Source organism: Ipomoea nil, unplaced genomic scaffold (genome assembly GCF_001879475.1).
Source record: "Ipomoea nil cultivar Tokyo-kokei standard unplaced genomic scaffold, Asagao_1.1 scaffold1149, whole genome shotgun sequence".
Lineage (NCBI taxonomy): Eukaryota > Viridiplantae > Streptophyta > Magnoliopsida > Solanales > Convolvulaceae > Ipomoea > Ipomoea nil.
Window position 1 is genome coordinate 1,119,416 of NW_017617577.1, and position 27,168 is coordinate 1,146,583.

General features: G+C 35.7%; 1 protein-coding gene across 1 annotated transcript; it reads left to right on the forward strand.

The window, feature by feature from the left end:
• Window positions 1-2,816: 2,816 nt before the first annotated feature.
• LOC109183714 (probable purine permease 9) lies at window positions 2,817-12,561 on the forward strand. The gene is made up of 2 exons (XM_019333780.1): window positions 2,817-2,948; window positions 11,291-12,561. Exons 1-2 carry the CDS (start codon window positions 2,903-2,905, stop codon window positions 12,424-12,426), a joined length of 1,182 nt encoding a protein of 393 aa, XP_019189325.1. The 5' UTR covers window positions 2,817-2,902; the 3' UTR covers window positions 12,427-12,561.
• The last annotated feature ends 14,607 nt before the right edge of the window (window positions 12,562-27,168 follow it).

A 27,168-nucleotide genomic window follows, 5' to 3' on the forward strand; every position in this document is an offset into this window, starting at 1 on the left:
AGAGAGGCCAAACTGTTACAAGAAATCAAGGCACTAGATGGAAGGCCTAGATCTCCAAATCCAGCGCCCAGTGAAAGCCACTCTTCTGAAAATCCTGAGGTGTCACAACATCACTTTCAACACCGAAGGAGAATCATATGCTATTACTGCCACAGATTGGGACACATAAAGGCGTACTACTTCAAAAGAAAAAATGATCTCTATTACAGACAAAACAACAGAGATTGGGCAGTACAAAGCAAAAATAACAGCAAGAAAGTATGGGTAAGAAAGGAACAAACACAAGTTGTTGCGTATACCTCAGAAACAAGCCAAGAACAAAGTGTTTGGTATTTTGACAGCGGATGTGCAAGACATATGAAAGGAAATCCACATTATCTTGAGAATATCCAGTACAAAAATGAAGGGCATGTCACTTTTGGAGATGGAGGAAAAGGACATATTATCGCAAGTGGTACCTTGAATGTCCATGGACTACCCAGATTACCAAGAGTTTTTTTCGTACAAGGACTCAAAGCAAACCTTATCAGTATAAGTCAACTGTGTGATGATGAACTCAAAGTAGAATTTTCCAAAGAGAATTGTAAAGTCTACAACCAAAAACATGAATGTGTTATGGGAAAAGATCATCTGATAAAAGCTACACATGGGATGGTGATCTAACCTGTCATTAATCTACCATCAATCAAACACCACTGTGGCATCAACTAAGGGGGAGAAAGACAGAGACCAAGGTGTTTGCCAAAAATTTGACAAAGGGGGAGAATGTTGACTCAAAGTATTTTGTCAAAGTTATGTGCAAAAAGAATTCCAGTTCTATAAAGGAATATCAGTCCTAAGAGGAATAGTTATTGAAGAATACTAGTTCTAAGGGGATTTGTTGTTGAAGATTTTCTAGTTCTATTTTGATTAGGAATAGTTTGTTATTCACGAATATGTTAGGAATAGCTACTATAAATAGGAGTTGTCCTTTATTGTAGATTTCAAGCATTCAACATTAATCTTGTGAGGTACGAGAGTCTTTGAGAATATGATACTAAATTCCCTTAGAAAGTAGTACATGTGTTTAGGTTTCAATAGTTTGGTAAGAAAGATCATTCTATTGTGTAATCTCAGGTTCCAAACATTGTACTTTAAATATTGAACTTTTAGTGGATTTAGGCAAGTTCTCAAATTGAGAAGTGCCTCGCAAATTAGGGTTGTTTGCCCGAACTGCGTTACAAATCGTTTGTGTTACAACGTCAGTGCTGCGTGTTTGCAAATTTCAGAACTAAATTTTCAAAAATATTGTTAATTTGATTTTTGAAAATAATTAATGTTATGAAAAAAAATTAATATTTTAATAAAAATTATTATTTACATCACAAGTTATGTTTTATATTAAACTAATTAAGTTCGAACTAAATTATAGTAAACTAATTAAATTCGAATTAATAATTGAGAAATTAAATTATTTTAGTATAAAAATTTGATGTTTTGGTGTAAATGGATTAGTGATAAATAAAATTGGGTGTGAAAATATGCTGAAAATATTCCTTCTGATGTGACATTTAATGAAAAAAATTAATATTTTAGACTTAAGTAGGTTGGAGATGCTATAATTGTGCATTTGTGCTACCCATTCATTGGGTGATTATTGATTATTGATGGGGCAGCCATGCTGTAGCGTTTAGAGATGAGTCAGAGAAAGTCAACCTCACTGCAAGTTGGGGACAACATATATAAACCACAAAACATAAATACACCCAACACCTTTTTTTTTTTTTTTTTTTTTTTAAATATCATACTAGCGTGAGACTGTTTTACGAATCTTTATCAATGAAACAGGTTGGGTCGAGTTGAATCAATATGCAAATGTAATACTTATACTAATAAATGTAATACTAAATCAAGAATAAAATGTTTATTACTTATAAAGGAAACGTAATACTTTTGACACAAATGGAATATTTTTATATTTTAATGTAAAAGTTTTACTTTTTTTTTTTTATCAAAAATATTATATTTTTCTATTAAATAATGTTGCACTTATAAAGGAAAATATAATATTTTTGATGAAAAATGTAATACTTTTATATCAAAATGTAAAAGTATTACATTTTTCTTCAAAAATATTATATTTTTCTATATAAATAATAAACATTTTATTCTTGATGTAGTATTATATTTGCTAGTATAAATATTACATTTCATTTTGACCCGACCCGTATCACGGACAAAGATATGTGAGATGGTCTTACATAAGTTTTTGTGAAAAAAAATTCTCATTTTTATTGGTTACTTATTTTAAATATTACTTTTATCTTATTTAATTTTCGTTAAGTTTGGCGATTTATCAATTTTTGTATTGATCGTATTTTTTTTTTCTCTAAAAGTGCTGAGATTGTTCAGGCCTACAATTTTGGATTGAAAATATAAGGTATTTTAACTTTTTTTTACTAGAGATTTGGTTAAAATGACTAAATGAGATAGAAATAAAATTGTGTATAAAAAGTCACAAAATTGATAAGTAGAGATCAAGATGTGAAAGCTCCTAAAAAGAGTGATTGAGTAGGCGGAGTATGATTATCGTAATTAAAAATAGAATATTCTTTTAGTTGAGCCCATCGCACAAGGTCTTTTTAATGAAATTTAACTTTCTTATATAGTTTGCGGGTTATTACACATGAGTGAGGTTTTTATCTCGTGCACACCTCTAAATGTGGTTGCGATTTCCCTCGTTATCGAAAAAGAAAAAGAAGTGAAATTAAATACTGTGCAGTGGGGTGAAAGTGAAAACAATTTAAGAATTTTTATGTAATAAATCCGGGCAGATATGCATATGTCGGCCTATCCCCATATCAAACTTATCACTTAACTCCAACTCTTACATACTAAAATATTTCATCGGAGCTCCTTGGCTATGGCGGTGGGGGATATCCCAGAGATGAAGTCGCAACTCCCTCCAGGTAATAATTTTTTCATGGCTTCTTTCTTTGGTCATCAAACTGGGAAATTTTCATCTAAGTATATGGTAGTTCTTTGCTACTTAGATCATAGGTAGACTTCACTTAAAGTTAACTTTCAAGTAATATTTATAGACTTTTTCGTAAATCAAAGATATATATATGATCTGCTCCCTTATATGAAATTCTATCTTTCATCTCCTTTGTCGGTTTATTTGTTATTTTATTTGTATGGCATCATTTGAGATATTGTAGAATCTTTTCTCTTATTTGTATATTAAGAGTACTTTTAAAAAAAAAATCTGTGATGTAATTCTCTCTCTATATGTGTGTATGTACTATGTATCGCCGTATCGGCATATAAATTTCTATATAAGCATTCATATATCGCTGTATCGGCATACAAATTTTCTATACAAGCATTCATATGTCATTCTGATTTAATTTGGTATTCAACTCTTGAATAATTTTTTAAAAACTTTTTTTTGGCTTGGGCCATATATAATATATAAGAATAAAATGGAATAAATAATTTGTCCAAATCCATCACAGTTCAAACAACATGTTGCAAGTTGGAATGGTTAGCTGGGGTCATCCACTAATAATAATCAAAGTTATTATTCTCATGATTTCCTACTGCTTTTAAACTTGACTTGACTTGTTTATATGTGATTAGAAGATCATGATTAGATCTCTATATGTTTGGTAAAGAGAATAATCTTCTCATTTGAGAATAATAATAAATGGACAGTGTTCAATTATTGGAACATGAAAACGTGACTCAATTGGTCCTAATTACTCTTCAGGGTGGAGTGGAAGAAGAGAGGAGATTATCGAATGTAGAAAATGATCCAATATCAATATATATATATATATATATATATATATATATATATATATATATATATATTCTTTTAATAGTATTTTTTTAGTCTTTTAATAGCATTTTTTTTTTTGTCCATAACGATGAAATTTTCTTACCTCGAGAACTCTCATATTTTCGCTCGACAAAATAATAAAGTGGTAAATTATGGTGATACAACAACCCTCATCAAGTGAAATGACTAATATCTTGTGTCCACAGAGACTAATCACATTTAGTGAGTAAAATTTGTACATGTGACCCACGAGTTATACTCTTTTGGGGTGTTTGGTAGAGAGGAAATGCAATTCCTTACCTACTTAATTTCACGAAGTGAAAAATTTCAGAGTGTGGTTAGAATTACAAATTCTCAAATTTGATGAATTGCAAATCCCACTCAACCTAGGAATTGCAATTCAATAATATATGGAAAGAAAGTTTGGAGTGTGAGGTCCCTAAATTCACAATAGATGATTTTTTGGTGGTTCTTTGTGGGGACCATGCGTATGTGGAGGAGAGAGAAATAGGAGAGAGAATGTAATGGTTCGAGGTGTGATTTTTTGTCTGAACACGTGGGGCCCGTGAGATGACACGCCACTCTCATGTTTGCGCGCAAGATGGGGCGTGTAAAAGCTTTTTGTTTTAATTTTTTTTCCCTCTAACAGTTGTTTTCTTTTAAAAATGAAAAATAACAAAATTGCTTTTGTTCTCTCTCCTCTTTTCTTGTAATTTGACAAAAACTTCTCAAAATCTATGCATAATGAGGATGTTCTAATGCTATCCTTATATCTACAATACTCTCTAACTTTAAAAAATGGATCCTACTTAGCTTCCAAATCATCAAATTTACAATCATTTACTATTTTCTCTACATCTCTCAATTTCAACTCACTTTAAAAATGGGTCCACATTTCACATAACATTAAAAAATTATTATCTTTTATCAATGCTATTAGTATTTGAATTATTAAAAGTGGTAACTAAAAAATAAAAAATAAATAACAATAAAAAACAAAAAAAAAACAAAGACTCCTTCTCCACTCATGACATTGTATTTTTCCCAATTTTCAAGATTTGCAACCTTGCTAAAATCTTGCAAGGACGGTAAGCCACGTCATTTAAAAAATACTTTTAATTTTTTTTTAAAACAATACTTTTAATTTATAAATAGTAAATGTCACTTTGAAGGGGAGTAAATTTTCAGGATAAAGATAATCTAGTTATCCTGCATCTTTCATTATGAATTGCAATTACACATGTATTTTAGTCTTTATACAATTTATTTTCTTTTAATTTCATATATACAAAAATACTATAATTGAAATTTTTAATAATTATATGAAGTGCTTACCAAACAATGTAATTCGACAAAGCGTTTGAAAGAAATGAATTAATAAGGCTAAAATATTTTTGTATAATAATAATTAATGTTCAAAAAGATGCTAGGCGCCTAGGGGGCACTTAGCACCTATGGTGCCTAGGTGACCGATTTATTTTTTTTATTTTCTTTTGTCATGTGAAGCAATTGAAAGAAAAAAAATCATGGGTCGTTTGGTTTAAGGAATGTTAAATTACCTTAGGAAATGTTAGATTACTTTAGGGAATGTTAGATTGCTGAGAATGTTAGATTCATGTGTTTGGTTAAAACTGAGGTATGTAATATAAACCTGTTTGGTTTAAAGGTGATCTTTTATGTTATACTAATTTTTTTACTCTAATACCCTTAATATATTTGTATGTATTTCAATAAACTAGCTTCAAAATTAAAATAAATTAATTAAATAAAACAATGGTAACAAATATAAGTACATGATTTAAAAATACGGAGTAATTAACTAAGAGCTTGAACTTGAGAAACAAAATTACTTTATAATCTAACATGACGTAATAAAAAATAAAATAAAATATATAATTACAAAAATAATTAAATATGAAATCTATAATAAGCTAACATAAAATATATATTTCATAATAATTATAATTAAAATAGCAAAAGAGCATGAGAATGTTAGATTACCTAAGATTTGTAAGGGAATCACATTCCCTTACAAATCCTATGTGGAGGGCATATTATATTCCTTGGGGAAAGTTACCTTCCCTTAGGAAAGTAAGATAACATGAACCAAACATGGGAATTTGACATTTCAAAGCTCACATTCCCTTGATTATGTTATATAACTTGAACCAAACGCCCCTCATTGTCCTGAACCAATTCATAAGGAGAAAGCAACAGAAGCAACAGTGCCTGCAAACATAGCCTACATGTATCTCTCCGACAACTCTCCGGCGATTCCAATTACAGTGCCATGAACCATCCCGTTGGCGACTCCACACACAAATAGCAACCCCACAGTTACATAGAACCCACCATAGACGCCGAAGTTACTCTTCACGTAGAAAGCATCCACCAACGGGCAGCGGCACGCTGACGAGAGTCGCCGTGAATAGGGCCAAGCCGGCGTTGATCATCGCTGACGGCCGCTATCTGTGCGCGAAGGCGACAACGAAGGATTGCAGATCGGCGAGTGGGGAGTGGGGGGAGACGGTTTGGTCAAGTCGCGAAGAATATTAACGATGATTGATATCTTGTGGACTGACTATATCTTCTGTTGTATTAGTTGCTTTTAGTCCTGTAGAATAGGTCATTCAGTTGTTGTAGCTACCTCCTATTTATGCTCATGTCTCATCCTATTTATACCATGTATCATTTGTATTGTGAATATACAATTTACAGTTTCCTTCATGGTATCAAGAGCCTAAAAACTCAAACGAGAATTTTTTTTCCCCTTTCTTTTTCCCACAATCTTTGACATGGCTGTTACTACTGATACCTCCACCTCCACCATCGTTCATCTTAATGCTCCAACTCACTTTCCCATAAAATTGACTACCTCCAATTTTCCAGTTTGGAGACGACAGATTGAGTCTACACTAAATGGACTTAATCTAGATGGATATATTACCGGTACGGTAAAAGCTCTGGCTCAATAACTTGGTGATACCCAGACCGGTATTAATCCAGCTTACACACTCTGGTTCAGGCAAGATCAAATACTAGTTAGCGCCATTTTGGGTAGTTGTTCAGATACTCTTCAACCACTGATCTCCTCTGCACCTACAGCTCATGATGCATGGAAAAGGTTAGCATCAAGCTGTGCTGCCACATCTCGTGGACGAGTAGTTTCGCTCAAAGCGAAGCTTGCAAAGAATCCGAAAGGTTCAAGAACCATTATTGAATATCTACGCGATATGCGTGCCATTGCAGATGACTTGGCCCTTGTCCAAAGCCCTGTCTCTGATGAAGATCTCACTGTTCATATCATTACGCAGCTTGGGGATGAATACAACGCCATTGTTGCTGCCATTCGTGTGAGAGAAACACCTATATCTCTAGGTGAACTGTCTGATGTGCTCACTGATTTTGAACGTGTTTTGAAAGAGGGAGATGCCACCCAGCAAGTTGGTATGGTTACTGCCAATGTAACAACAAAACGAACCTCACATATGTCATCTGGTTCACATAATGCTTCTCGTGATCAAAATGGTTCGTTTAATTCCCGAAGACCTCGAGGTGATTTTAATGGACAGAATGGCCGAACAAACAACCAAGGAGGTTTTAATGGCAACAGTGCTCGTTCGCAGCGTTATTTCCGGTTTTGTGATTTTCCTGGTCATGATACTCACTTCTGCCGTAAGCTTGCTAAGTTCTTAAAAGAGAACAATATTCATGTTGTTGAATCACAGGTGTCCACCTTTAATCAACGACCGGTTGTAAACACCACCATGGCGTCTACTATGATGCAACCACCTTGGGTTGTGGATACTGGGGTTTCTCATCACACCGTTTCTAATCCGAATTCCCTACAATCTGTTGCTGATTACTCTGGTCCTGATGAAATTATGCTAGGGAATGGTAAGTCGCTTCAGATCACTCATACTGGTCATACTTTTCTTTCTACTCCATCCTGCAAGCTTTCCTTTTCAAATGTTCTTTGTGTTCCCAACCTTAATAAAAACTTGATTTCGGTTTCTAAACTATGTAAGTCTAACAAGGTTTCGGTTGAATTCTTTGGTTCCTATTTTCTTGTGAAGGATCTGTACACGGGGGCGCAACTAATGCGAGGGGAGACAATGCATGATATATATTATTTTCCAAGATTTTCTTTCCCTCAGGTTCATATCACGAACAAGATTTCTGTGTCGGAATGGCACCATAAACTGGGTCATCCATCTAATAAAATACTAGCCTCCATTCTCCGTTGTAATAAAATTGCCTATGATTCTAAATCTGTTCTTAGTCATTCATGTACTTCCTGCAACATTAATAAGAGTCACAAATTTCCATTTTTCTCTAAATCTATGTCCAGTTCAAAACCTCTTCAACTTCTTTACACGGATGTTTGGAGTACTAAAGATGTTTCCATTGACGGTTTTCGTTATTACGTTGTCTTTATTGATCATTATACTAAATATATCTGGTTCTACCCCCTCAAACTCAAGTCTGATGTTTATAATATCTTTCCACAGTTTAAGCGACTTGTTGAAAAATTTCTTGGATGTAATATTATTTCAATTTTTTCTGACAATGGGGGGGAGTGTAAAAAGTTGATACCTCTGTTTAATAAACATGGTATTTCTCACTTTACCTCTCCGCCTCACACCCTAGAGCATAATGGGTCAGCAGAGAGGCGTCATAGGCATATTGTGGAAACCGGCATGTCCTTGCTTCACTATGCCAATATGCCTATATTGTATTGGGTGCATGCCTTTCAAGCAGCCGTTTATTTAATAAATCGGTTACCTACACCTATTCTTCGTAATCAGACTCCGTACCAACGGTTGTTTAATCAGGTTCCTAATTACAATAAACTTCAACCTTTTGGTTGTTCGTGCTTTCCGTGGTTACGCCCATATATGCGTTCTAAGCTGCAACCAAAATCTATTGCAGGTGTTTTTCTTGGTTATTCCCTAAGTCAATCTGCGTATAAATGTTTAGATCCTACCACAGGTCGCATTTATATGTCTCGACATGTTCGGTTCATCCCTGATGTTTTTCCCTTTCATTCTATTTTATCTAAGTCAGGTTCACAGACTCCTAGTTTCACTCACAATGAGCCTAGTGCACTGTATAATCCTTTTCCCACTCACTCGTCAGTTTCGCAAGCCATGCAAAATTCTAATGCCCCTCAACTTGTTTCTACAGTACACAACTACCAAGCCACTCATTTGTCTCCAGCTTATCCTCAAGATCTTAATTCTGAAAATTCTGGGCAAATTCCCTCTACTCACGTGTCTCCCTCATCTCTCGAGTCTTTCTCTACGAATTCTTAAAATTCTTTGTCAGCTGCAAATACTCCAGACTCTTCCTCTACAAACTCTGTGCCCTGTCAAAGTTCTCTACCAACCACCAATACTCAACAGCCTACTGCCACCACTTCTGCCCAATAGCCTACTCCCACCACTTCTGAGTCGCGACCAGATCCAGTGACGGTTGTTTCTTCTCGGCCACAAAGAGTGCGACGCCCCAATCCTTGATATTACAATGATAAGATGGTTAATGTCACTACCTCTCATCCATTGCCTCTATCTGCGGAGCCACGAACTGTTCGTCAAGCCTTGTCAGATGTTCGTTGGAAAGAAGCTATGTGTGCAGAATATCAAGCTCTAATGCAAAATGGAACCTGGGAATTGGTACTGCGGAATGGTCGTGTACCAGTGGCTTGCAAGTGGGTGTTCCGGGTTAAGCAAAAGCCGGATGGTACAGTTGATCGGTTTAAAGCTCGCCTCGTTGCTAAAGGCTTTTTGCAGGAGCCCGGACGAGATTACTTTGATACGTTTAGCCCTGTCGTTAAACCAATTACTATTCGGATAATTCTAACTATTGCTTTGTCACGGGGTTGGACTCTAAGACAATTAGATATCAATAATGTTTTCCTTAATGGCACCTTATGTGAAGATGTTTATATGGAACAACCTTTGGGGTTTGTTGATTCCAAAGTCCCGCATTATGTCTGTCGATTGCGAAAGGCTATTTATGGCCTTAAACAGGCTCCCCGGGCATGGTATTTGGCATTGTCTCAGTTTCTGTTAAACTTTGGTTTTTACAAGTCTGTGGCAGACAACTCCTTATTTGTATTTCGTTCAGGGAAGATAATAATTTATTTTTTGGTTTACGTTGATGACATCGTGCTGACCGGCAATGACTCTACATTTTTGGATGTCTTCATACGTCGTTTGGCTGCCAGATTTTCTCTTAAGGACCTTGGCATACTTCATCACTTTCTTGGGGTTGAAGTTGTTCCCACATCTTCTGGTCTATTCTTCTCACAGAGTCAATATATTGTTGATCTTTTAGAGCAATTTCACATGGCGGGGGCGAAGGAGGTTGCTACTCTGTTATGTTCTTCAACAATTCTCAAACTTGGTGATAGTCCACAAGTTGATGCACAGTTATATCGTCGTGCGGTTGGTCGTTTGCAATATTTGGGTATAACTCGCCCGGATATTGCTTTTGCGGTGAATCGTTTGTCTCAATTTATGCATGCTCCAACTGAACTTCATTGGCAAGCTATTAAACGAGTTTTCCGTTATCTGAAAGGTACTATACATCTTGGTATTTTCTTACGGCGGGGTGTTCCTTTTACTTTGTCTGCTTATTCAGATTCGGATTTGGGGGGAATTCATGACAATGGCAGGTCGACCATGGCTTATGTCCTTTACTTTGGTTCCAATGTTGTTTCCTGGAAGTCCACCAAGCAGCGTTCGGTGTCTCGGTCTTCTACTGAGGCTGAGTTTCGAGCCTTAGCTAATGCTGCCGCTGAAGTCATTTGGGTTCAGAATTTGCTATGTGAACTTGGTATTCCGCTGCGCTACCCCCCACTTTTGATCACTGACAATCTTAGTGCAACTTATGTTTGTAGAAACCCAGTTTTTCATTCCCGTATGAAGCATTTGGCGTTAGACTATTTCTTTGTTCGGGAGCGTGTGGTTGCTGGTTCTTTGCGGGTTGCTCATGTACGGCCTTCTGAGCAGGTTGCTGATTTGCTGACGAAGCCTCTTAGTCGTGGTCCGTTTTTATCGTTTCGGGCCAAGATTGGCGTCTCCGATGGATCCTCCATCTTGCGGGGGCGTATTAAGGATGATTGATATCTTGTGGACTGACTATATCTTCTGTTGTATTAGTTGCTTTTAGTCTTGTAGAATAGGTCATTCAGTTGTTGTAGCTACCTCCTCTTTATGCTCATGTCTCATCCTATTTATATCATGTATCATTTGTATTATGAATATACAATTTACAATTTCCTTCAAAGAATTGTGATTTAATTATTTTTTCATGGGTTATTCGCCAAAACCACATCATTTTGGCAAATAATCATTAATTTCCAAAATGTAACTTGTTTAGGAAGTACATCCATCTAGCATGCATTTTCCTTTAATTTCCAAAATGTAATGCTAACACTACAAGTTTAATTTGAATTCTCAGGAGAGGAAGCTAAGGAAGAAAACGACATTAATGCGAATGATGTTGTTAGTGAGCAATCGAGAAAATTTTGGCGTGGAGGTCAATACAAATGGTGGGCAGAAATGGGCGTGTACTCCATTTTTGTACTGTCTGGCCAGTCTATTGGCACGCTTCTGGGCCGGCTGTATTTCGACAAAGGAGGCAATAGCAAATGGATGGCAACGCTGGTCCAAGTGGTTGGCTTCCCAGTTCTTATCCCTCTCCTCTTCCTCCCATCAACCAAAACCACCACACCACAAGATGACACAATTAGAAGCCCCTCTCCTACGATTGTTGCTCCTCTTTATGTTTTCCTGGGTTTATCCGTCGCCGTAAATTGCATGTTATACACAGTGGGCATAGAATACCTTCCGGTGACCACATATTCGCTCATCTGCGCCAGCCAGCTTGGGTTCAATGCCCTCTTCTCCTTCTTCCTCAACGCCCAGAAATTCACCCCTTACATCGTCAACTCCCTCGTCCTCCTCACCCTCTCTTCCACCCTCCTCGTACTCCAACCCGGCGGCGACGGCGGCGACGCCAAGACCTCCCGGAGAAAGTACATCATAGGCTTCGTGTCCACCCTAGCCGCGTCCGCGGGCTACGCGTTGCTGCTCTCCCTGACGCAGCTGGCGTTCTCCAGGATCTTCAAGAAGGCGGAGACTTTCCGGCTGGTTATCGAGATGACGATCTACCAGTCGGCGGTGGCGTCGGCGGCGATCGTGGCGGGGCTTTTCGCGAGCGGGGAGTGGAGGAGATTGGGGGCGGAGATGGATGGGTTTGAGCTGGGGAAAACCTCGTATGTGATGAACTTGACTTGGACGGCGGTGGGGTGGCAATTCTTCAGCGTTGGGTGCATTGGGCTCATATTTAAGGTCTCATCTTTGTTCTCCAATGTGATTAGCATTTTGGGGTTGCCTATTCCGCCTGTTCTGGCAGTGTTTATTCTCAATGACAAGATGAATGGTGTGAAGGTGATATCAATGGTCTTAGCCATCTGGGGTTTTGTGTCCTATATCTACCAGCACTATCTTGATGATGTGAAAGAAAAGGCCAAGGCTAAGGCTGTTCAGAGAGAACAACAAGTTTCTCAACTTGCTCTGGTTCATACAGTGTAAATTGGTGTAGTAGTAGTAGTTGTTGTCCCATCCAGTTCCAGAATATGCACTCTTTTTAGTTTTATTACTGTTAAGTGTAAGACTCCATAATCAGGTTATAATAATTGCAGGTAACTGAATGCAGTAAAAATATAATATATATGTAATGAAAACTCATGGATATAAACCAACTTAATTGGTTGGGGTGAGTGGCCGTACACTCTCATTTTTTAAGAGAGGTCGAGAGTTCAAAAATCCTCTCAAAACCAATATGCAGGTTAGTACTTTGCTCCTTAATTGAGTTGACTTGTTGCCAAGGAGATACGAATTTAGGGCATTCCCAATAAGGGAATCTTCACCACATTTTACAGGGCGTTTGGTTGAAGGGAATTTAAATCACCTTCCCACTTAATTCTCACATAATTCCAAAGACCATTAAATTCCCTTGTTTGGTTGAAAGAAATTGCAATTCCCCCATTTTCATGGAATTAAAATCCCATGCCCCCCTTGGGATTTTAATTCCGGGGATTTTAGGAAGAAAAAAAGATAGTAATGAGTCAAATTTACCCATTCCTTTTTTAACCTAAAATTAATGTCTAACAACAACAATGGACATTTTTGACTTTATACTACTTATTCCCTTTCAATTCCCATGTATACCAAACATTGAAATTGAAATTCCCATTAATTCTATTCCTGTAAACCAAACACTGAAATTAAAATTCCCACTTTATTCCCAGTAATTCATCTCCCATGGAAATGCAATTCCTTTCCTACGTAATTTCCCATATCCAACCAAACGCCTTGTTAGAATAGTAAAATCTCCTTGGATAAACTTTGACAAATGAAAAAGCAAAATCTTCAGCATATTTTTCTCCTGCATGCAATTCAAAGAACCATGTCAAAAAATTTAAAAAATAAAATAAATAAATAGGCGTAGTTGGCGGCCACTCTGAAATTATATTTACTCTGAAATTATATTTATTTGGCCAGCAACGGCCAATTTTCTGGCCAATGCTGTGCCGTTGCAATTGCAACGACACAGCAAACATTAAATTTTTTTTTTAAATAATTTTTTTTAAGGAATTAATAATTGTTTTTTTATTTTAATTATAAGTTTGGAAATAAAAGCTCGTAATTTTTACGTATGTTCATTTACGTATGCAATTCATTTATGTTTATTATAAAATTATAAATTTATAAATCAAATAAATAAAGAAATAATTAAAATATGTAGATAAAATGGTGGGTCCATAAAAAGTTGTGAAAAAATTTAAAACTAATGGGAAGAAGAGATTTTGTGATTGAGTGAGATAGTGGATGATGGGGTGGATGTTTAGGCCCACAAAAATTTGGGTAAAATTCCCAACTATTGAGGATACCATTAGGGGTCGTTTGGTTCACGGAATGTCAGATTACCTTAGGGAATGTTAGATTGCTAGGAATGTTAGATTCATGTGTTTGGTTAAAATTGAGGTATGTAATATAATCATGTTTGGTTTAGGGTTATCTTTTATACACACTATAATATCCTTAACATATTTTCATATATTTTAATAAATTTAAAAATTAAAATAAATAAATAAGATAACGGTATCATATATAATTACATGATTTTAAAATATTAACTAAAATCTTGAACTTGAGAAACAACATTATGTTATATGCTAACGTAACATTATATATATATATATATATATATATATATATATATATATATATATATATAATAAACTAACATAACCAAGGTTATCTTACATTACTTAAGATTTTAAAGGGAATCATATTCCCTTCAAAATCTTATGTGGAGGGAATGTGACATTCCTTAGAAATGTTAGATTCCCTAAAATAATATGAACAAAACATCGGAATGTGAATTTTGAAATGTCACATTTCTTTAATTATGTAATATAACATGAACCAAACGCCTTAAACTTACAAGATAACTCCTGGTCTGACCAAAAAAGGCTCATGGAGATACCTTTTAAAACTGTTGGCGAAACCACCAGAGAATAGCTATAACGCCAAACTGCGCAAACAGGTGGTCCCAGGTTCCCCTTCATGAATTTGTCTCGGTACAGAAATTATCCTTTGGGTCAATTATAAAATCTGGATGTGACTTGAAATGATCTACAATAATGACATGAATTTGTCTAGCTCGGCACAGAAATTATCCTTTGGGTCAAGTATAAAATCTTGCACGCATTTGTAACTATTAGGCCACTGCTCCAATATTAGTTTTAGGGTGCGTTTGATTCAGGTTATATATATAACATAATGACATTCTAAAGCTAACATTTTCATGTTTGATTCATATTATATTAGGGAATATAACATTTTCAATGAATCAAACATTCCCTCCACATAGGATTTTGAAGGGAATGTGATTCCCTTTCATTTCTTACTATACGTTATGTAAGATAACCTTGGCTATCTATACATTTTGCCATTTTAATTCTAATTATTTAAAAATATATATTTTATGTTAGCTATATATATATATATATATATATATATATATATATAGAGAGAGAGAGAGAGAGAGAGAGAGAGAGAGAGAGAGAGAGAATCAAATGAGGACATTTTCCCACATAAGGAGTGTGGATAAATATTAACCTTAATTATATATTTGGTTGATCTGTGGCTCTGATTTTTTACTGCAAATTTTTTCTTTTTTTAATTCCTTTTTCTCGTCAACATGGATGGGGTGTTTTAATATTTTTCTTTTTTCTTTCCTTTGTTTCATTATTTGGTTGGCGTAATATGTTTGTTTTTAGGAGGTTTAATTATGGTAATTAAAGATTTTTATATGTCATTGGTGATTCTGGTGTCATCTTTTATCTGTTTTGCATATTTTCATTTTTTTTACATACTCAAATTTCATTTCCTTTTGACGTGGGTTTTTGAGTTTTATTTTGGAGTGCTAGTTGCAATAGATTCGCAAGGTATGTCAGTGTTTACGTCTTTATGCAGTAGTTCTATATTATACATCATTGTTCAGTCTATCTGTGATCGTATGCTGTGTTTGTGTTAGCAATGAGCGTTGTGGATGTTGGGTTGTTCATTGCCTTTTGTTTTTTTGTTTGCTTTGGGTCTGTAGGGCTTTGTGTTTTTTATCTGAGAATGTCGTTGGTTTTTATTTATATCTGTTGTTTTTGGTTTTCGCTGTTGGTAGCTATGTGCATTCTTGATTATTGTGTTGGTGCATCGAAAGTATGTTATTTGTATCATCTCGTTTGCTATATTGTACTGTTTTTTATTTTTTATTTTTTTAATTTTAAATGTTTTCAAAACATCAGTCTTCTGTTTGCCGGTTAGTTGTTTTCATTTCAGTTTGTTTGGCTAAGATTGTGGGGGGGGGGGGCGGGGGGGGGTTATTGGTGTATGTTTCTCTCAATTTGATTTAATCTATGGTAGTTCTTGTTTTGGGTGGGGTGTGTGTGGTGCATGGTGTATGTTTTGCCTAGTTGTGTTAGCCCGCAATTTTTTTTTTTTTTTGGGGGGGTTATTGGTGTATGTTTCTCTCAATTTGATTTAATCTATGGTAGTTCTTGTTTTGGGTGGGGTGTGTGTGGTGCATGGTGTATGTTTTGCCTAGTTGTGTTAGCCCGCAATTTTTTTTTTTTTTTTTTTTTTTTTGGGAATGTTTGTTTGTTTTGTCTTTAATCATTGTTTATGGGGTGGATACACGCGTTTTTTTTTTTTTTTTTTTTTTTTTTTTTTTTTTTTGGGAATGTCCGATTGTTCTGTCTTTAATCGTTGTTTATGGGGTTGGGTAAGATGTGCAATTTTGAATACTGTATTTGTGCATAGATTATTTACAGTGTTTACCACTTCTGCTGTTGTATGTTTTTTTTCTTCTATTTTCCCCCCTTTTTATGCGGTTATCTGCCATGCATGTTTTCGTACGTATGTATGAATCTCGTTTAAGTGATTGTGTCCGGATTTTGAAAGCGGGAATGTCTGTGAGTTTTGACTGTAATCATTGTTTATGGGTTTTGGAAATGTTGTTTGATAGGAATATTTTTTGTAATAAAGTTTTGATGAGCCAAATGTACTTTAGATCCTCTTAGAATTTAGGTCTTTAATTAGTACAAGCATCATATATCAGAATGTCAAAGTGAGTATGCAAAGGAAAGTCTACCACATGAAGAACAAAATTAATTTGGAGAATTAATTTTGGTCCTACAAGTATTCATCCGCAACAGAAGTACTAAACGATGGTGTTACAAAGAATAATTGGATGAGCCTAACGGCAAAATGATAGAAGTTCTTACATACAACGATTACACCCGAGATTGATTCGCTCCCAAGGATGCTCTTTATTTTTAAGAACACAATGTGGCCAAATCAGAAAAGCAAGATGTAGCAAGTCAAACAAGCAAGATCTGATTTTTAAAGCACAATGCGTCTCAAAAGAGCAAGATGTGACAAAGAAGCAATATGATCAGAAAATAGATAAATTCGAAAGAATTTATGTTTTTGAATTTATGTTGGTACATCTCACATGTGACAAGAATCCAAATTGCCTGAAGATATGATCAGAACGGTGGAAAATTTATGAAGGCATGGATAAAAAATCTTATCCTATATATAAATTCTATCAGAAGAACTTATTACAAAGAGACGTTGGAAATTCAAAATGGACAAGGAAAATAATATTTTAGAAGCAACTTGAAAATCAAGTTGAAATAAAATATTATCTTGTCAGGCAAGTTGACAATCAAATCAAATTGAAGACCCACCATTGTCAACAATATCAGGCTACAAGATTCAAACTTCAAAAATCAAAATATCCCACTCCAACGGATCGATATATTTGATTATCTATAAAAGGCCATGAAGACTTGAAGAAGAAGAGAACACACAAGAGATAGGAGACACACAATAGAAGCGAAAAAAAAAAAGTTGCAAGTGCTAAATATTCTTTGAAATAACTAGAAAAGAGACTTAGTCTGAATAGTCTCAAAATTAGTTGGAGAGAGATACAATTACCTTTGTATTTGTAATTGTAAAAAGAGTATAGCTGTGTGAAAAATACTCTAATGAGTGTAGCTGTGTGCAAAATACTCTAGTGAGTGTAGCTGTGTGCAAAACACTCGTAGTTGCTAAGTGTAGCTATGTGAAAAACACTTAGTAGGCGTTGAGTATAGCTGTGTGCGAAATACTCGAAGTTGAGTGTAGCTGTGTGCGAAATACTCGAAGTTGAGTGTAGCTGTGTGCGAGACACTCGAAGTTGAGTGTAGCTGTGTGCGAGACACTCGAAGTTGGGTGTAGCTGTGTGCAAGACATCCGGAAGAAGTGCTTGTGTAGCTCTTATTCACTATTGTAACTGTGTGTGGAAAATAGTGAATTACTCCTAGAAGTGAATGGAAAAGTGGACTAGTAAGATTACGCCACTTCCGAACCACTATAAATTGCCTCTCTCATTTACATACCACACTTAATTAACTCGCTTTATCTGTTTTTATTATTTGAGTAACCCGTTTACTATTCACTGTCAATCTTAATCTTTCGGGTTTAGTGTGTTTTCACATATGCATGTAACTCAAACTTTTCAAGCTTAACATTTGAATTATCCTAAGCAAGTTTGACGTGTTGCATGTGACATTCATCATATGGTTGACGTGACACGAAGTCTTATTTATAATCTTGAATATTATTGTTAAATATTAAGTGAACCATCTCCTTTAAATATTCAAGATATTCATGTCACCTTTGCACATCATCTGAGCATATCTTATATGTGCATGTGATTAAAATTTATTGATTGGGCATAACTCTTTACACATATTTATTCCGCTGTGCAGTTCAAGTTAAACTCTTCTCTACTTGTTACTTAGAGTTGAAGTTACCAAAGAGTTATTTAATTTAGAAAAAGTTTAGAAAGTCTATTCACCCCCCCCCCCCTCTAGATTTTCTGCCACCCTATCGGGACCAACAATTGGTATTAGAGCGGTTGTCTATTTGAGTCAATTTTGATTGCTAGACGGATCTCGAAAAATCAAAATGATGAAAAGAGATATGGCTCTTGCCCAAAATCTATTATTTTCTCTAGAAAAATTTGATGATTGGAAAATTCGCATACGTTTATCCGCATTACATGATGAAATGTGGGAGGTCATCACTAGTGGTCCTATTGAAATTTTGCAAGTCAACACTTCGTCCGTACAAACAAGTGACACTCAACAATACATTCCAAAACCGAAGGTGGAATGGTCTCATGAAGATAGAACAAGAAATAACTTGAACAATATTGCCAAGGATATTTTGTTTAAATATATCGATGACACGATATTTCCAAAAGTTCAAAAATGTCAATCCGCGAAGGAAGTTTGGGAAACGCTCATTCAAATTGGTGAAGGAGACGAGCAAGAAAAGGATAATAAGCTCACCATAGCATTAAAGAAATTCGAGGATTTCAAAATGCTAAACGGCGAGAATATTACCGACATGGAAACAAGATTTGCTAAAATCTTAGGAGAAATTAATGATCTTGGAAAAGACATTAATCAAAAAGAAATATCATTCAAAATCCTACGTGGTCTACCATCTACATGGGATATGAAGGTCACGGCCATGAGAGATCATAGAGATCTAAAAACTCTATTAACCGATAAGCTTTTTAGTGATCTAAAGGCTTATGAATTTGAGATGAAGTCAAGGATCGAGGAAGATCATGAAGAAAAGAACAACGCACTCATAGCCGAGCAACCGTCAACCTCAAGGTCAGTACAAAATAATGAATTACTGCCTAATGATCAATTTGCTCTTTTTGTCAAGAAATTTAGGAAATTCATGAAGAGGAGCAACTTCAAGAAAAATCCACAAGGAAAACCATGGAATGCGACAAAAAATTCGAAGAAAGAAATAGTTGAGGAAGACTCAAATTTGTGTTACACTTGTAGAAAGCCTGGACACTTTGCAGCAAGTTGTCCACACCCCAAGGTAAGTAAAAGTCAATACACAAATATTTCTAACTCTCAACAGGAAGAATTCAAGACCAAAGATAAAAGATTCAACAAGGAGAGAAGAAAAACACTTATTAGTGACCCACTAGAAACAAGTGAGTCAGAGGAATCTTCAAGTGATGAAAGTGACACCTCAAAAGATGACAAAGCAATGTTTTGCATGAGTATCTCCCACAACCCATCCTGCGAAGACATGTGCCTTATGGCAAATGAAAATGAAGAAGATGAGGTAACATCTAAATCCTATGACTCTGTAAATTCTTCATTCTCTAGAGAGTCATTCTTTCACTTAATGAAAGATTGTCAAACCGTAATGGACACTCACTCAGAAATCAAAGAGCGCAATAATCTTTTGATTCTTGAAAAAGATCAATTAAATGAAAAATTGCAAAATGCTCTGTTTGAAATAAGAGACTTGAAAGCCGAAAATATTCGACTTCAAGAAGAGTGTAAATCAATGGAAGTGAGAGAACACAACCTTAGAGAGGTTATAGCAACATTTACACATTCATCCAAAATAATGGATAAAATGGTAAATATGCAAAAACCTCAAGTGATAAAACCAGGCTTGGTTATGATCCTTCGTGTTCTCAAGCCTCTAAGAAATTGACCAATTTTACTACTACTTTAAACAATAAAGTCCAAGTGGTAAAATTTGTAAAAAGTCAAGATAACACAATGAGACAAGGAATTGGTTACCAAACTAATGTCAAGCTTAATGCTGCAAGGCCGAAGCCTCAAAGAAATAATATTTCGCCAAAGCAGTTTATAAAAAGGCAAAAGTTTGTTCCTAAATGGAAACACACCAATGAGTCAAGTGCACAAAACCCTCATAGGAAAATGGGAAGAAATCCAAGAATTGGGGCAGGGAGATTTTATCCCTCTAAATAAGATTGGTTTGATGATATTAAACCATGGAGAATGATTCCGGAAGAAGTTATGCTCGAATGAATAAGGAAGAAAAATATGTATGTGGTTCATTGGAACACGACAAAAGAGCCAATATGTCTACTAGCAAACAACGTAACTCACACGCAACAAGTTGGGAATGACACAGAAAGTTGAATCATCTAAACTTCAAGACCATCAACAAGCTCGAAAGAAACAAACTCGTTGAAGGTCTACCCGACATTATCTACAAGAAAGATCAAATATGTGATGCTTGCCAAAGAGGAAAACAAATCAAGTCATCATTCAAATCCAAGGCTCAAGAATCTACAACAAGACCGCTAAGTCTACTACACATGGATCTATTCGGTCTAGTAGACCCAGTAAGTCTAAGTGGTAAGAAATATACACTAGTTTTTGTTGATGATTTTTCTAGGTACACATGGATGATATTTCTCAAAAAGAAAAATAAAGTGGAGCAAAAGCTGCTAGAACTTCTAAAGTTACTACAAAACGAGAATGACTTAAAAATTGCAAAAATCCAAACTGATCGTAGAACTGAGTTCGTGAACCAAGTGATCCAAGCCTACTGCAATTCTCAAGGAATTCTACATCAATTATCTGCCACACGTACACCACAACAAAATGGTATAGCCGAAAGAAGAAATAGAACGTTAAAAGAAGTCGCACGTGTGATGATTACGTAAGCCGAGCTACCTAAAAGATATTGGGCTGAAGCAATCAACACCGCATGCTACACGCAAAATCGAAGCTTGATACACAAGTCTTACAATAAGACTCCGTACGAATTATGGAAAGGGAGAAAACCTAAACTCAACTATTTTCATACTTTTGGTATCAAATACTTTGTTCTTAATAATGGTAAAACATATCTAAAGACATTTGATGGTTGTGCAGATGAAGGAATATTTTTGGGATATTCATCTACCAGTAAAGCTTTCAGGGTATTGAACAAAAGATCAATGGTGGTAGAAGAATAAATTCATGTTACATTTGATGAAGTCCATAAGAAGGAAGCCCAAAGCAACAAAAATGATCAGGAAAGTTGTCAAGTTGAAAAATCATTTAATGATGCTGACATATCCTTTAAAGATAATGGTGTACAGGGAATAGAGCAAGTGGACATTGATTACAATAGTGAAGGACACGTGGAAGAAAATAAAGAACCACACGTGGAAATACAAAATTCTCAAGCAGAAGTAAAAGTTGGAGAACAATCTGAGGAGCAAATTGAGTCTACCTCCAACTTACCTACTGAGCAAGGAAACGTGGAAAATCCATGCAATCTACAACCTGACTTGAGATGGCTCAAAAATACCCCTCCAGAACTAGTAATTGGAGATCCACGAGAAGGAGTAAAAACAAGATCCTCAAATATAGATGCTTTATTTTCTTGTTTTCTTTCTCAGGTGGAACCTACAAGCATTGAAGAAGCCCTAAATGATCCGGACTGGATTAATGCAATGCAAGAAGAGCTGGATCAATTTAAAAGAAATGATGTATGGGAATTATTCCAAGACCCGAAAATTACAGCGTAATTGGAACAAAATGGGTCTTCCGAAACAAAGCCAATGAAGAAGGAATTGTTGTTTGAAATAAAGCAAGATTTGTGGCAAAAGGATATTTACAAGAAGAAGGAATAGACTTCGACGAAACATTTGCACCCGTTGTAAGACTTGAAGCTATCAGAATATTTCTAGCATATGCCGCGTACAAGAATTTCACCGTCTACCAAATGGACGTGAAAAGTGCATTCTTAAATGGCTTACTTGAAGAAGAAGTCTACGTCGAACAACCACCCGGTTTCGAGGTAAAAGGTGATACTAATAAGGTCTACAAATTAAAGAAGGCGTTATATGGGTCAAAACAGGCACCTAGAGCTTGGTATGACACGATATCAACGTTCTTAATTAAATGTGGTTTCACAAAAGGCCTTGTTGATAAAACCTTATTTAGAATTCAAGAAAATGATCATATTTTATTGGTACAAATTTACGTTGATGATATTATTTTGGAAGTACTAATAAAACTTTAAGTGAGAAATTTTCTAAGCTCATGCAGAATAGGTTTGAGATGAGCATGATGGGAGAGTTGAACTACTTTCTTGGTTTACAAGTAAAGCAACTCAACGATGGAATATTCATCAATCAGGCCAAATACACAAAAGATCTTATAAAGAAATTCGGTCAAGATTGAAAATCCTCAATCAAGATCCCGATGAGCACGTCTCTAAGACTAGATAAAGATGATGAAGGCAAGGACATTGATGAAACGAAATATCGAGGAATGATTGGATCATTACTATACCTCACTGCAAGTCGGCCAGATATATCCTACTCAGTGGGACTATGTGCTAGATTCCAATCAAAGCTGAAAGAAAGTCATTTTCTTGCTACCAAGAAAATCATTCGATACCTAAAAGGAACAATCAATGTGGGATTATGGTATCCCAAAGAAGGTAATTTTACACTAACTGGTTTTTCAGATGCAGATTTTGCAGGGTGTAAAATCGATCGAAAAAGTACCTCAGGGACATGCCAGTTCTTAGGGGGAAGATTGGTATCTTGGTTTAGCAAAAAGCAAAACTCCATAGCTACAAGCACCGCCGAAGCTGAATATATAGCAAATGGGAGTTGTTGCGCACAAATTCTTTGGATGAAGCAGCAACTAAAAGATTATGGTGTAAATTGCGAAGATGTTAGCATATTTTGTGATAATACAAGTGCTATCGTAATCACTCAAAATCCCGTGCTACATTCAAGAACTAAGCACATTGACGTGAGACATCATTTTATCCGTGATCACATCAAAAAGAACAATCTGAGAATAGAATATATTCCAATGGAAAATCAAATAGATGATATTCTCACAAAGCCCTTATACGAATCAAGGTTTGCAAAATTAAGACACGAGATGGGCATGATCGAACTAAGCTAAGTCACTAAATCTCATTTAACTATAAGCTCATTTTTTTTAATTAAATGTTCTTATATGTATCAATTTTTTTCGGTCACATTTTTTTTTTCCTATGTGTCCAACATGCACCAAAATATGTCACTTCCTAGCATCTAAGATAATTTGTCTTAAATACCATTTTTTTTATTTTTCTTTATTATGCATAATTGTCTTGAATCGTGTGTGTGTATATATATATATATATATATATATATATATATATATATATATATATATATATATATATATATATATATATATATTTACAAGATTTTCTTACATGCAATATCTACCTTATTTATGTATGACAAGATAGTTGTGATGATTACCTATTTAGTTGTCTATTTATTTTTTTTTTCGGCCACTATCACTTTTATTATTATTATTATTATTATTATTATTATTATTATTATTATTATTATTATTATTATTATTATTATTATTATTATTATTATTGTTATTGGAATAGACTTAGTACTATTTTTTATGTGGCAGGTCAAAATTGATTTTATACTTCTAAATTTGGCGCCACAAAGCAGACAAACCGAATGGAGAATATAAAACCTAGACTGACAATTAGTATGTCAACGAGTGGAATTCCAAAAATACCCCTCAATACTTAGGAGTCCTAAACCAAAATTGAAGGACCTCTTCGAAAAACACCCCTTCCACTCAACCGGTCAAAAGGTCAAAAGGCATCATCTTCTCCATTTTACAACCTTTCCAAACACTTTCGAAACTCTTCATCTTCCATAGCCGAACTCTTTCAAAATTCTTGCATCTCCCAATCTCCATCAACTCTCGACTACACAATGGAAACAATCGGACAATCAAGTTCACAAGTCCATGAAGAAAAACCCGTGCAGATTAATCTCACCAAGTTGGCCACCAATGTCAAAGCCAGAGGAAGCTTCGACCCTACTGGATTTCTCAAAATTGCCAAAAATTCGGAGCTTGCCCAAAGGATCATCCATACAATACAAAACAGTGGTCTAATGGGGTTATGTTCTTACTCCTACTCTGGATATTATGATGAGGATGTAGCCGATTTCTATGTCAATGCCAAGGTGAATGGCTGGACCATTGAGTCCACTGTAAATGGAACTCCTATCTCTATTGGAGAAAATGAGTTATACTCAACCTTTGGAATGCCTATGTCTACCTCGGAACAACCCTTGCTAGATTTAGACATGCATGTACATGACCGAACTGAGGTCTGGATAGAGATTAGGAATGAGAAATCATCTGTTGAACCTAATCTTTTTGGAGACAAGACTGATTTGAAGCCGGAATATCAAATGTTGATAAATGTGATATATAAGTGTCTTCTATGAAAAATAAATAGTATGGAAGATATATCTCCAAAAAGAATTGGTTATTTGCATGCTATTATGACTGGTGTTAAGACAAATTGGAGTAAGTTGGTGTTAGGCAGAATATGTCACTTTGTTAAAGGAGCAATGATAAAAAATCGGAAGTTTAGCCGTGTGTTAGGCTTTGGCTTACTGATTGGAGAAACCTTGAAACACAAAGAGTTAACCATGAGAGTAAGAAAACCTTTTGGAAATAATAAGATTGTTTACAAAGATTTTGAGGTGTTAGATGAGTCCAACAAAAGGAAAAGAAAATCACGAGCACTACCAGCCAGAAAAAGACTAGTGCAAAACATCATTAATGAAAATCCTCAACCCGTACCCCAAGCCAATGATCCTCCAAGCCTCACTCATACTTCTAGCCACAATCCCAATCCAAGCAACACTCATACTTCTAGCCACAACCACAATGCAACACCCCGAAATTTTGAAACTTTTAAAGCTTATATAATAAAGGTGAATTCTCATTAAATCCCAAAATCAACTTAAGAGTGCGGGGTGCTATGCCACATCTGAGCTGGAAAACTCAGATGCATAGGCTAAACTAACTAAACAACCTCAAAGCAATGTCAATACATAATCATGGCATGCAGGCCAAAAGGGAAACTAACTAATCTACGCTCCAGATCTCTAGCGCGCTCCGGTGTCTACTCATCTGTGCCTGAAAGCCAAATAATCTGTTCAGCGAATGATGCTAGTAACCCACTCCAACGCGTTGAAATACAATATAGGTATATATATATATATATATATATATATATATATATATATATATATATATATATATATATATATATATGTATATATATATATATATGTATATATATATATATATATATATATATATATATATATATATATATATATATATATATATGTATATATATTATATATATATATATATATATATATAATATATATATATATATATATATATATATATATATATATATATATATGTATATACATATATATATAGGTATATACATATATATATATATATATATATATATATATATATAGGTATATATATATATATATATATATATATATATATATATAATATATATAATATATATATACCTATATATATATATATATATATATATATATATATATATATATATATATATATATATATGTATGTATATACCTATATATATAGGTATATGTATATATATATATATATATACATATATAGCTATACGAAAACCATTTTGAAGCAGGAAGAGATATACTTAGGGGACTCTAGCTTTAAAACCGGGGATAGACTCGACAAATAGGGATAAGCACATTCAATCATGATAAACAGTTATACAGAGACAACATCCTAAAGAACATGTATCTAAGGTCACATTTTACTTTTCACATCATCATTCAGTCATCATATAAATCATCATTCAAATCATCTTTCAAATCATCATTCAAATCACACAGGCACACCTTGGTGGTGCCACGGGACCAATCTCATGCCTCGAACATGAGGGTTAGTGCGTATAGCACTAACATGGCCCCGCAGCACCCTACCTCATACCGCAGCATGAAGGGGTTGATTGCAACCAACCGTACAGACCGCCGAAAGCTCGACGGCGGATCACAGCCCTACACACCGCTGACGCGCTCAGTCGGCGGACTGTGATCCTCTTTTGGGGACTACGACCCTACACACAGTTGACGAGCACAGTCGGTGGATCGTAGTGGGTCAAGCCCCTACACACCGCTGAGGGACTCAGTCGGTGTGCGAAGATCCTCAGAGACAATGACCCTACACACCGCTGACTCTTCACTCGGTGGATCGTAGCCGACCATAGCCCTACACACCGCCTGATCACTCATTCGGTGGGCTATGGTCTTCCTCAGGCTGGTGGCCCTACACACCGCTGGCGCGTCCAGTCGGTGGACCATCCGCACACGAGGCCTGTGGGCTGTAGCCCAAGAAGTGAATCACTGACCGCAGCTAGGAAAATGAACCGCAGCTCATGTAAAACGTTTGATCGCAACCAAACAGTGGACCGCAACCCTATATAATATTTATATACCTGACCGATCACAACTGGCCTGGTTAACAATTGGTATGGTTCTCAACCGATCCAACTGCCCGTATAGCCAATTTGATCGCAACCAAATTGGGGAATCATGCATCACATAACACATCGTAGCACACAATAGCACATTGGGAAGGGGGGGGTGTATAAATAAACTTACGTGTGATCATTCACATACTAAGAGTAGCCCTAAGGGGTTCATGCATTCTTCTCCTAGGCCAACGGGTTACCGATTCACTAGTATGCAATTCCTAAGACTCTTTTATCGTACGAATGGCACCCGAAACATCAAACTAGACTCAGGCACGACAAACGGGGTCCGTTGGGACACCCGGGGTGGGTAACGGACCAGCGGGTAGCCGGTGGGTGGGGGACACCCGCCGGCGATGGCCTTCCGGGCAGCGGGTGGCCGGCGGTCAGGCGTCTGCCCGCTGCCTTGCGGTGATTCTCGGGCAGCGGGTAGGTGGCGGGTACCCCTACCCCCACCTACCCCCCATTGACTCTTTTATC